Source organism: Ornithodoros turicata, chromosome 1 (assembly GCF_037126465.1).
Source record: "Ornithodoros turicata isolate Travis chromosome 1, ASM3712646v1, whole genome shotgun sequence".
NCBI classification, from domain to species: domain Eukaryota; kingdom Metazoa; phylum Arthropoda; class Arachnida; order Ixodida; family Argasidae; genus Ornithodoros; species Ornithodoros turicata.
Window position 1 is genome coordinate 7,856,700 of NC_088201.1, and position 13,027 is coordinate 7,869,726.

Consider the following 13,027-nt stretch of genomic DNA (forward strand, 5'->3'; position numbering starts at 1 on the left):
TGTGTGTGTGGATGCGCATGGGTTTAGAGTGGGAACGCAAAAAAAAAAATGGAATTTTGAAAACTTTCTTCGTGTGTGCCGGTGACTCCACCTCTGCACCGGAAATATGTGCTGAAAGCATGTGACGTGCCATTCCCTATGCATTTTTAAAAATCTCATTACGCCGCTGGGAATTGGTTCGATTTCAGTTAAATTGGCTGGTGGATTTCGGTGATTTCTAGTGCTTATTCGAGGCTAGATATTCGGTGTAGACCTTGGAAACCTTACTGCATCGCTCAAGATGACAAAAATCTCATTTTGTGCCTCAAACGAGAACACTCCATTAAGCGCTAGAAAAGTATATCTAAAATTGATACATGCAACAAAATATTTCTTCTACATTGAGCCATCCACCACCTATGCAACTTTTTGTGGGTTATATGGTTAGCCGAGAAGACTATTTCGGATTCCAACTGCAAGGTGACATAACAGGATCCCTCTGTCGTGCGTGGTTGGAGGGTGTAGAACCACCTTGACGCGCTTGCTGTACCAAGCTACGCCCTAGCCCTACCTCAGGTCGCTTGTATACGCGTTTCCCCAGATGGGTGAACTGCCTCTGGATGGCTACGGACCAAGACACGGACGCGTGGTGAAGGCTTCGCTAACATCCTTCAGAAATATCTAATCTTTTGCAATATTTGGCAGCTATGGGTGTGCCTCATCTTTGCCCCATTTAAAACTTCTAGTGTGAATTGGGTAACCTTGATTCGTCCTGAAAGGATCCGTTGTATCCACAAAACCCCTGTGGTTAGCGTGCTTGCCATGTCACGTCGAGACTGGGAGGTACCCGGGTTCGAATCCCGGTGTCGACTGTGCTCTCTGGGGTTTTTACTTGGTTTTCCTCAGGCGCTGTCAGAAATATGTCGGCACAGTTCCCTTAGAAGTCGGCCCAGGACGTACATTCCCACAGGGCGTCAGTCGTGACGTTGCCCACCTCTGTGAGGCCGGCAACGGCAAGCCCTTTCACCGGCACCACCACCACAATAGATGACTTCAGAAAATCCCAGAGTGCTTAGCGCCGCTTTGAACTGTGGGAGCTTACTGGTAGAAAGACAAATCGGAAGGGCTGGGACCGAAGGTCGCGTCCCTTTCAGGGACCATCGTGACCAAGGTCAGCGAAAGCGAAACGTGGATTATTCTGCGTTCCACCACTCAGCAAGCGCCCAGGATGCAATGCGTGCGCAAAGGGCACTGGGATTTTCTGAAGTCGTCTATTTGAAGGGCGCACATTCTTGTCTTATGTGTCGTCGTCTTCGTTTCCTTCACCGCAGTGCAATAGTATGTACGTGTAACATCACGGCACCATTACCATTATTACTTCATCCTTTGATACGAAACCTTGCTTCGGGAACGTTTTCTGGGACGGCTTCCACCTGCCGTGCACCTGCCCTACAGATGGTTCTGGGGGGGGGGGGGGGGGGAGTGATGTATTTGAGGAAAAACAGGTGAGGTCTGCCTACTCGGGGTGGGTGGCACGTTCCACCTAGCGATGGTTCTGGCCACTGGCGTAGCCATAGGAGGTGTTTCGGGGACTCAAGCTCCCCCCCCCCCTCGAAACCGTATCTGTGGTTGTGCAGTGGAGAGGGAATAAACGAGGGTGAAATACTCCTCCCCCATGTAAGGTCCCCATGAAACCCCTCCCGAAATATTTCTCTGGCTACGCCACTGGTTCTGACCACAGCTGCGGAGTTGCCCATCTAGGAACTTGCCCAGCACGCACGGGAGTCGCCGTTCCCACCGTGGCAGCTTTTGCTGCAAAAAGTCGGGCACACTCTAACCCTGGGGGGGGGGGGGGGGGGGGGCTCGAGCCTCCCCCTACCTGCCACGGACCGACCCACACAAATCGTGCAAATCCGAGGGGAACATATGAGGGGATTAGTGTGACGATCGCGAAAGTTCTTGCCGTTCATGCCGTCTATCTAAGCGGCACTCTCGAACGGTTTTCAAAGTATGAGCTTTTCAAAATACTTCCAACCTCGTGACACCACCTCATTGGTCATGACAGCCTATACATGTAATCGTATTGTGAACGTCCAAATCATTTTTTTTTTTTCATCGGCAGTTTGCAGTGTGCACAAGTATGTGTGTGTTGTCGCACACAGGATCAGCGGGGGGGGGGGGGGGGGGCGAGTTTTAGTATCGAGCCCCCCCTACCTTCGAGGTCTGGCTACGCCACTGGCAGCGAATTGCATCCTGTACTGTCAAACTTATGCTGTAGGACCACAGTCATGCAGATGATCGTACCATGCATTTGTCCAAAATCATTTGAAAGTGACTGTTCAATGCAAAAATGCGTGCGGGGACGCAAACTTGATGTGGATCATCAAGAACCATTTGCGCCCAACTCAATCAAGCGAGGTATTCTGTTTTTTTCGTCCAAGGTTTTCACCTTTGGGTGCTAGGTATTCATTGAGCTTCGTGAGACGTGCTAGTCTTTTTTCTTTGTCGGTCGTGCGATTATGGATCTTAATGTTGAAATGCTGTTCATAATGAATCTATGTATATTCTAATGTACTGTGCTCTAATGTAATAACATGTACAAATAAAACGGGAAAGCTGTGCAGATATGTCACCATTGTGCCAAGATTCTTTCCGTGTCTAAGAAAAATCCCCCCCCCCCCCAACGGTGAATTTCTGGGGAAATCACTGCCAGAGACCTACTGTCGTAGCGTATACCAGTGATCTCCCAGGATGCAACGCGGGTGCGCAAGGAACGCTGGGATTTTCTGAAAATGCCTATTTTCCATCCGCTGACACAGACAACCGCCGCCTTGCTGGTACAGGTTGGGACAAAAGTTTACGGAACACGCGAGCGGCGTATTTTTTCGTCGGTACGACACCCTAGCGGCTGGCGGAAGCGGGTGAGTTCATTGCTTCGGAGGGGTGCAAGCGTGCGATGCCAGAGACACAGCGGTAGTTCCGGTATCGCCTGGTTGTGTTTGGGAAGTGGAAGCTACCGCTGTGTGTCGCTAACAGCGTACCCTTCCACCCCTCCGAAACAGTGAACTCACCCGCTTCCTGCAGCCGCGAGGGTGTCGCACCGAAGAAAAAGTACGCCGCTCGCTTGTTCCGTAAACTTTTGTCCCAACCTGTACCATGAGCGTTCCGGAGAAGCCGCGTTCGACTGCGCCCGCCCCTGCGGCTGGCAGGGAGACACTCCCGGGAACCGGTGACGGCGACCACCATTTCCCCTTCGAAAGCTACCAAGGCAGAAATTTGGGCCGGAATCCCACGTGTGGATCCACTTGGGTTCGAACTCAAATTTCTGCCTGTAATCGCCTTTCTTTGTCGTTGACCGTGCCACCAAGACTTGTAAGACGCGTTTCGTTGTCGACGCTGGACCTGCAGTAAGCGTTTTACCCGCCTCTTCCTGCAATTGTTGTGACTCACCACTTTTGCGCCTCATGACTGTCAATATTACCGCCATTCTCGTTCATGGAGAGAAGCTCTTTTGACTTTTAACCTTGGCCTGCGGAGAGTTGCCTGCCTTGGATCTCCCTGGTTGCTTAAGTTGACTCAGTATAGCTCGTAGCCAGAAACATATTTCGGGAGGGGTTCTTCGGGAGCTTTGCATAGGAGAGAAGATTTCATCTCGTCTTCCCTCTCCCAGCAACAACGACTTTATTCGGGGGTGATGAATGGGGAGTTTCATCGCCAGGGGCGATGCTCTACCCCGGTGCTGGTGGTGACGTGGGGAGCCCCTTCACAATAAGGATCGAAGTCCTATGGTGTCCAAAAAGGTCAAAAGAGCTTTGGAGTTGGCCAGGGACCAAGCAATTTTGATAGAGGGCGGGGGTGGGGGCGAGAGTCCCTGCTGATCAAGAGACCCGGAGAGTGTGGTTCGGGAAGGTTGGTAGTGTGGGCAGTGAAGAAGAATGCATTACGAAAAGTACGATTTTGGGGGGGGGGGCGCCCCCTGGCCAACCCATTCCCAGAGCTGATGTTCTCCACCATTTTGCCCTTTGTGTCGACGTTGCCACTGCCTTCTCGTCGACACGCAGGCCCTCATGTCCTCCTGGCCATCCTCATGGCCTCTGTCCGCGCCCCTTTTCATCCACACCTCCTCCAAGTGTAACCCTCAGCGGAACTTCCTTGTCGCCGTTGTCACCCCCATATGCGAACCTCTTGCACCAGTTTCCCTCCCTCACTCACCCAACCTCCAGCCTGGACGTTCATTATACAGGGTGGTCCACCAACCATGATAGAAATTCATAGTAAAAAACGTAGGTCCCGGAGAGACATGCGGTCAAAGGATTTTTTCTGCCAATAACTTTTGCCACATATTGGTAACATTTTTATTTCATTTCAATTGACGGAAAGTTAATTTCCTGAATTGAACTCCGAAATTTCCCAGGGCAACCTAACGTTTTCTTTGTGGAAATGGGTTCCCCGTGCTCGTTTTACTCAGTATAGCACATAGTCCCACTCGTAATGCAATGGCAATTGCCGAAATAAATTCGCCGAAAATCCGTAGAAATGAGCCCTTGGCTCCGCCTCTTTTTTGACGGCTCGTAGTTTGAGCGCAAAGCTGCGAAGAAAGGACGTTGACACGCCACACGAGGGGGGAAAGGGTTACAAGCCGTCGGGTGACCTCATTTTTGATAAGATAGCTCTGATTCTCGCACTCACCGCGCGTGTTTGTTCCATGGGTAAGGCCAAATCCACACGGCCACGATAGGTATGCGCGCGATTTTCCTGTTGGGAGCGGGAGCACCAGCTCCGGTGGCGCAGCGGTAACGCGTGCGCTTGGAGACTGGGAGGTCCGCGGTTCGAATCCGTCTGGGGTTTTTCCTGGGTTTCCCCCCGATGTGTAATAGGCGTATGCCGGCACAGTTCCCCTGAAGTCGGCCCATGGACGCAGCTATCCACTTCACCCTTTCCTCTCCTCCTCTCCACCACCTTTCCCTTCCCGAGAAACATGCCGCCTAATCAGGCAGGCAGACCTCTCGGGTTCCTCCCAACGACACTCCTCCTCCTCCTCCTCCTCCCGGAGCGGGAGCTGACGATCTATTCGTTGCCGCCAAAGACGGCCCTGCTTTCATTGCGTTTTTCTTCTAAACGGTAGCGCTGTGTGAACTAATTTTGCTTGCATTATAGTGGTTATACTAATTGAAATACGGACTTTCGTTTGAGAGCAAATTGTTTTTGCATTTTAGTGCACCTTTCACTACCAACCTGCACAGCGTGGTGTACTCCAAGCGTATCACCAGATTCATGAAGCGCACCACTGATGTTCCCAAGACGTCTATGCCACCCCATTGCCGACATCCTGATCGCGAGCGCCGACTATACGCTATCGAACGCCTGAAATTGCTTTTTGTTCGCCTAGGAACACGGGGTTGTCATCGATATTTAGAAATGTAAGTCTGGATCACATCATTGGAATTCCGCAGACATATCGTCTCAGCTGAAGGCATAACCTCCGTTCATCAGAACATTGATACAGTGGCGCGCAGACTTGCCTCGAACAGCGGAGCGCGTGTCCTCGGGCGCTGATTGTCAGTTGGAAACGGGATTGTGACCAGAGGCGGAGAGTTTTCGTTTTCCCAGGGGGGGCAAGGGCGCACCGCGGGCGGGGGGGGGGGGGGATATGATTATTAAGATAAAAAAAGAAAGGAAAAGAAAGCCAGATGGGATGTCGGCTTGTTATTCCAACAAAAAAGTGAAAGAGGGAAGAAAAATGCAAAGAAAAGAAGAAAGGGGGGCAAAAGAAAACAAAACGAAGGAAAAAAGAGAAATGAACAACACAAAACTAAAGTTGAAGAATCACACACTCCGGCGAGATCCTATGATGTATGCAGAACTGGTATAGAAATAAGAGGAAGGAACAACAGAAAAAACAAAAGAAAAAGAAAAAAACAGAACGTAAACAGTGAACATGTGCACAACTGAAGGCATTACGCCTTTGAGAACTGAGTGCAAAAGGAACAAAATGCATTGAATCCTCGGTGTTTGACCCGAAATGCGCGCAATATATGGTCAATGAAATGGAGCAGCGGGAGTTGAACCCGCTCCCAACGGATATGCGTTCCGAAGATCCTACCGTTACACCTCGCAGCTGCTGGTACCTTTTCGACTGCTTCGTTTCATTGATCTGATTGCTTTGGGCGAAATTCAGTCTATGTGTTGTGTCATCCTCTGTGTTTCTTCGCCTCACCGTCTACTGTGATAATGAGTATGGTGGGCGGATACATATTTTACAAATTGCAAGATGCATTTTTGGGGTTGGTGCCTCTTCGCTCTTTTGACCCGGGCGCGCCGAGCCCCAAAGGTTGGTGTCAGTCTCTTAGCGGGACTTCCCGGGGGAGGCGCCCCCCCCCCCAAGTTCATGTTCCGGGGGGGCAAGGCCCCCCCCCCCCCCCCGCAGTCGGCGCCTATGATTGTGACGATCCACTATCCCCCTTGAAGGGAGGGTCGGTACGTACAACGGATGCGTTCGCCGCACCGCACCGCATCTGACGCATCCGTTGAGCGTACCGACCCCTCCCTTCAACGGGATAGTGGATCATCCCAATCTCGTTTCCAGCTGTCTATCAGCGCCCGATGACACGTGCTCCGCTGTTCGAGGCAAGTCTGCGCGCCACTGTACAGTCATCAACTACCCGTGTGCCAGTTACGTCGCTTCCTGGGCAATTTGTACAGACGTTTCGTACCTCACTGTGCACGTACTTTGTGTCCTGTGTGCAAGTCCAAAGCGCCCTCTTCCCACTCACTTGGACCAGAGAAGACGCCTTCGCCTCTCTCCTGGCATGAGCCACGTACGCTTCTCGCTTCCTGGACCACCGACTGCACTCATGGTGGATATGTGCCCGGCACTGCTGTTTGCGCCGTCTGACATCTGAAATTTGGCGACGCCTAGCGCCTGCTTTCCCTGCTTTCTAAGGCAGTCAAGCCCGCTGAGAAGGGATACAGCTCCTTTGGCCGGGAACTGCTAGCGGCAATGTGACTGACCTTTTAGAGCACAAACACCCTGCATTTTCGCTACTTCCTCGAAGGTCGTGAATTGACCATATGCACAGAAGCCGCCTACACATTCGTTCATCACCTCAAGAGAATGTGGTACTCGAGTTCCCCGTGAAATACGTCATTTGACCTACTTAGCTGGGTTTACTACCCGTGTTGAACCCGGCTCAGCCAGCAAGAACGGCACAGCCGAACCGCATCACCCAGCGGCGTAGCGAGAAAATTTTTCGGGAGGGGTTCTATGGAAACCTTACGTCGGAGAGGGGATGTTAGTTTCTGACACCCTGCCGGGTAGGCTGCAGCTGCAGCGGTCAAAGAAACCGACAGGGTAATGCCACTGGCTTGCGTGGCTGGTCCCCTCGGCCACCCCTATGTCTGTTATCGACGATGGGTTCCGGATTCCGGGAATCCTCTGCAGACGCAGCCCTCGTTGGTTTCACACGAAAATGAGACGAGGCACTGGTTGACTCGTAGTAACGACAGTGGTGAGTACGGGACAGTGTTCCCTGAGAGCCGTGTCGTCTTTCGTTATTTACGACTCTCGTGGCATACGTGGGCAAACGTGCAACACGTGTGCCGGCCCATCCACACGTATATGTTTACATTTGTATTGTACTGTGAAGCGTCCTGGAGTGTGTCACGAATTGACAGTTCGTGGAATTTGCCTTGCACGTGACTGGGTGTCCCGTGGGAGAGTGGGTAAGATGAAGATGTATATAGGGAACCGCCATACTGGTTGAAGGGGTCTTTGGATTGTGAGCGTCATGAAATAAAGATCGTGTACAGTCTCCACGCCTGGCCCTGGCCTGTCTTCTTGCGACTCCGCGACGGACTTGCGGCTGCACCTGACCACCACTCCATCACTTCTACCACCACCCCGTGAGCGGGGAAACCCTTAACTGGCGCAGTCGACAGGATAGGTGCAGCGTCAACAGCAAGGACAGCAGAAGTCGGCCAGGACCGAGAGGCGCCAAAGTCCAGAAACAGTCATCACATAGGAGCGACTGGAGGAGAAATATCTTCGGACAAGGCGATAGCCAGCAGGTGGGACGGCATCTTCGGGAGAGGTCCACCATCGAATATCACGGCGAAGTGGCATCGGAAGGAGAGACTTCGCAGGCCTATAGGCGCAAAAGGGTTGGAGGTGTCTGAGCTCATCGTGGAGTCCCTGAAGCAGAGGTGGAGCAACATAGCAGCGCTGGACGGTATCGGAAGGAGAGGTCCACCATCGTCTGTGGAACGACGCGACGGAGCGACGCCGAAGAGGATGACCCTGAGTTACTAACGAACAACCAAGGGACAATTATACAGTGTCCATCCTTGAAGTGGAAAGGGATCAACGTTGGACTGTTGAAGTCAACGGGAGAAACTGTGTCTGAGGTAGGCTCTTTGCGATATCCTTATTAGAGATTCACCATGTCGGTAGTGACGAGGCTAGGCGCAAAGAAAGGAAACTCAGATACAGATGAGGGCGACATTCTTGGCGATGCTCAAAATGTCGAGCATGCAACGAATGAGGATAGCTCCGGAGGAAGTAGCGACAGAGAAATCGAGAAACTACGACTTCAGTTAGAGATTGAAAGGATAAAGCTCGCGCAGATTCAGGCGGGAGGCGACAGCGGCTATAGGCCTAACACGGAACATAGGAGTAGAGTGGGCGAATATGCCAGAGATCTACGTGGGGTTTTGACAGCAATGCCCGAATCAGAAGCTCTAGTGCCTGAGTGGTTCGTTAGTGTCGAAACTGTGTTTAAAAACTTTGGTGTGCCGGAAGATATACAAGGCACGGTACTGTTGGCGTACCTCAATGAAAAAATGAGGGCAGTGATTGCGCGGCACGGCAATGGGACGATTCTTTTGTACCCCGAAGTTAAAGAGAAAGTGCTTGCCGAACTGCGTTTAACGCCGGCCGAATACAAGAGACACTTCTATCAAGCGAGAAAAGGTGACTCGGAGTCGTGGGGCCAGTTTCTGACGAGATTGTCAGCTCTCTTTGACCATTACACGGCGAGCCGTAATGTAAAGACGCTAGACGACTTGAGAGACCTAATTCTGGTCGACAGACTTACGTATGTAATGTCGGATGAAACACGCTCGTACGTAACACTCGCAGACACAGGAAAATGGCACAGGCCCGATAAAGTCGTCGAAATGGCTGAAAACTTCGAAGAAACTAAAAGAGGGGCGAAGCAGCGTAGAACGGTAGCACCGGCGACTCAAAGGCGGCCGCCTGAAGCAAGGGAGAAAATTGTCCCAGGGAAAAACAACGCTGGCAGCCGTGTTCCGATGCCGACACGCGAAATGTCAGGTCGTGTGGTCCATTGCTACAATTGCAAGGAAGAAGGCCATTACGCTAGGCAATGCCCTCAGACTTCAGCAAAACAAACGGGAAGTAGATGTAATGAGCCACGGGTTCGACAGAACGACAGTTCTAAGCTGGTTGCTAAGGTAGCGCTATTGCACGGGGATCAGATGAGCTCGACAATTGAAAGGGCGAAAGAGGGTGTGACCGCAGATCTAGTAACGCTTAGAGTAGGAGACAGAGTTGTCAAAGCTCGTCTTGATTCAGGTGCCGATATAACGGTGCTGAAGCGAAACATTGTTTCGTTTCCTGATAGCGAAATTGAAAGTGGTGAAATAAGACTGAGAGGTGCTTTCGGACACACGGTTGGTGCTCAGCTGATGGAAATACCTCTAGGAATAGAAACAGAGGATGGCTGTGGACAACAGGTTCTAACGTTGTGTGCTGTAACCGAAGAGCTAGCGCAGGGGATAGACGCGTTGATAACACCTCACGATTTTGAGGAGATACGAAATGTAAACGAAGAGCTTGGTAGAGAAGCTGCAGAGTTAGCAAGCATGGGATCGATAGGAATCGAGCAAATAAAATGTCGGGAAACGACTGACGAGGATGAGGTAGATGAGGAAGTAGAGCAAAACCAAAATGCCTCTATTAATGTTGTCAGCAGCGAGATTGATGCTGAACCCGAAATAAGAAGTGAGGAGTCGCGTAGGTTTGCGGCGGAACAAAGAGAGGACGTATCCCTAAAAGAATCCTGGGAACACGCTAAGGAAGGGTCGCACGGCATGATTGTAATCGATGGGTTGTTATACCATAACGACCGCACTGATTATGGTGACTGTAGGCAGTTAGTTTTACCGATATCTCGTAGGAACGAGGTACTGACCCTTGCGCATGACTCTCCATGGGGAGGTCATTTCTCCCAGAAGAAGACCAAACAACGGGTTAAAAGTGCTTTCTATTGGCCTTCGGTGGCAACGGATATAAAAAGGTATTGTCAATCATGTCACGGGTGCCAAATGTTCTCTAAAGCCAGGAGTACCGATCGCGTCCCGATCACTCCGTTGACTAGACCTGAGGAGCCGTTCAGAGTGTTGTACATGGACTGTATTGGGCCCCTAGATCCCCCGTCAGCACGTGGGCATCGATATGCGCTGTGTATAGTAGATCTTTGCACGCGGTGGCCCGAAGTTGTACCGCTTAGGTCTCTAACGGCTAAGGCTACATGTCAGGCATTGGTTGATGTGTTCGCGCGATATGGCGTGCCCGAGACCATCTGTTGTGACCAAGGGACAAACTTCACCAGTAAGCTGACGCAGGAGTTAGCACAGAGAATGGGAGTACAGATGAGATTTTCGACTCCCGATCACCCCCAGAGCAACGGACTCGTTGAACGTTGGAATGGGACGTTCAAAGCGATGCTACGTCATGTTGTAGACGAGGAGGGCAGAGAATGGGACCGTTATATCCCGTGCCTCCTATGGGCATACAGGGAGGTACCGAATGAAATTACAGGAGTGTCACCATTTCAGTTGATGTTTGGTAGAGCTCCGCATGGTCCTCTCGGCATCTTGCAGCAAACATGGGCGGGCGATTGGACGCCACCGACAGGGCTAAACAAGCCGGCGGGAGAATATCTAGGTCAGCTCCGCGAGCGAATGTCTAAAATGTCCAGGGAGGTATCCGAAAGGGTGCAGAGCGCACAGGAGGCGTACGCAGGTAGATACAACTTGAGGGCGCACGCGAAAGCATTTCAACCCGGCGACAAAGTGCTGGTACTCGAGCCTGAATCCGCAAACAAAATGAAAGCAAAATGGAAAGGTCCGGCGGAAGTAACGGAAAGGGTAAGACCTGATAGTTACAGGGTGAAAATGCCTGATGGTAGCGAACGCTGGGTTCATGCGAATAAATTGAGGAGTTATATTGCTCGTGTTGACGCGGTAGGAGTTATATTCGACGAAGACGTTGAATTTGGAGAAGTAAACACGTGTCCAGTTCCTACAACACAAGACTGCCCCAGAGTAGTAGATAATTCCGCGAATCAGCTAAACGCTAAACAAAAGACAGAATTGGACGAGTTGGTAGCGGAATACCACGAGGTGTTCAGTGAGAATCCGGGAAAATGTAATGTAGGGAGCCATCACATACGCTTGGTTCCTGGAGCAAAGCTTGATAGGGGCCACATTTATAAAGTACCGGTAGCATTGAGGGGCGAAGTTGACAAGCAGGTTGAGGAATTGCTACGATGGGACTTCATATACCCTGTCGAGAGTAATGTTGCGCACCCCGTGGTATGCGTATCGAAAAGGGATGGCACCATGCGCATGTGCGTCGATTACCGGAAATTAAATACAGTCACAGAACAGGATCGCTTCCCCATGGAAAACATAACTGAACTTATCTATAAAGTGTCAAAGTCGCGCTTCATATCTGTATTAGATATGACAAGAGGGTACTGGCAAATTCAGATGGACCCTGAATCGCAGAAATACACTGCCTTTGCCACCCCTAGTGGTCTCTATGCGTGGAATGTGATGCCTTATGGGCTTCGGAACTCGGCTGCCACATTTCAGCGAGTGATGAATGGTTTACTAAGGCGCCATAGAGATTACACGTGCGTGTATATTGATGACATTGCAATTCATTCCAATTCATGGGAGGAACACGTCCGACATTTGCGGGCAGTTCTCAGTACACTCAGGGAGAGTGGTCTAACTGCGAATATAAAGAAATGTCGATTTGGAGAGCCGAAAGTTAAATACTTAGGTCATTGGGTCGGTTCCGGCGTACATTCACCGGACCCGGATAATGTCGCGGCCATAATGAAATTGCAGCTGCCGACTGACAAGAAAGGGGTAAGAAGTGCGCTGGGTATGTTCAACTATTATAGGGAATACATACCTAACTATTCAGAACTAGTACTCCCGTTGACCAACTTGACCAATCGGCGCGTACCAAATAAGCTGCCATGGAATGCCGAAGCAAAGAAGGCGTTTGAGGTGGTGAAGGAGAAGCTGGCTAAGATCCCAGAGCTGGTGTCACCAGACCCGCGTCACGGATATACCTTGACCACGGATGCATCTGAAAAAGCTGTGGGTGCATGCCTGTCCCAGAGAATTGACGGTCAGGAGAGACCAATTGCCTTCCTGAGCAAGAAGCTGTCCGATTCACAATCAAAATGGTCAACAATTGAGAGGGAGGCATTTGCCATAGTATGGGCACTCGGGCGTCTGGATACGTGGCTGTTTGGGGCAAAGATAAAGGTGCTCACCGATCACAATCCCCTGGCATATTTGGCACGCTCATCTCCTAGCAGCGCACGCCTAACGCGCTGGTCTCTCGCGCTCCAGAAATATGAGCTAGAAATTTCCCATATAAAGGGATCGCACAATAAATGTGCCGACGCGTTGTCGCGGTTAGATTTTTAGTTTGCCAGATTGGCTACATAAAGACATGGTGAGTTCCTTGTAAGTGTCGTATAAAGGGCCTTTCCTGACGGTGTAACAAATTGTGTAAAAGAAAAAAAAAAGTGCATTGCCAATGAAAGTTCTGTATAGCGTTGGTACTACGTGTATAACTTGTCAAGTGTATCATTTACGAGTGCAAACTGTATAATACGCAGAAACTCTTTGTGTTGTGTGTTGCACTTTCCAGAGGCCAGTGCAACACATTTTTGGGGGGGAGGTGTTAGTTTCTGACACCCTGCCGGGTAGGCTGCAGCTG

General features: G+C 50.9%; 1 protein-coding gene across 1 annotated transcript; it reads left to right on the forward strand.

The window, feature by feature from the left end:
• Positions 1–8,418: 8,418 nt before the first annotated feature.
• On the forward strand, positions 8,419–12,732 carry LOC135384989 (uncharacterized). The gene has a single exon (XM_064614441.1). The coding sequence runs from the start codon at positions 8,419–8,421 to the stop codon at positions 12,730–12,732; it is 4,314 nt and encodes a 1,437-aa protein (XP_064470511.1).
• Positions 12,733–13,027: the final 295 nt, after the last annotated feature.

What these genes read in the sequence shown, in the direction of transcription:
- LOC135384989 (XM_064614441.1), top strand. Translation starts at nt 8,419, where the DNA reads ATGTCGGTAGTGACGAGGCTAGGCGCAAAGAAAGGAAACTCAGATACA.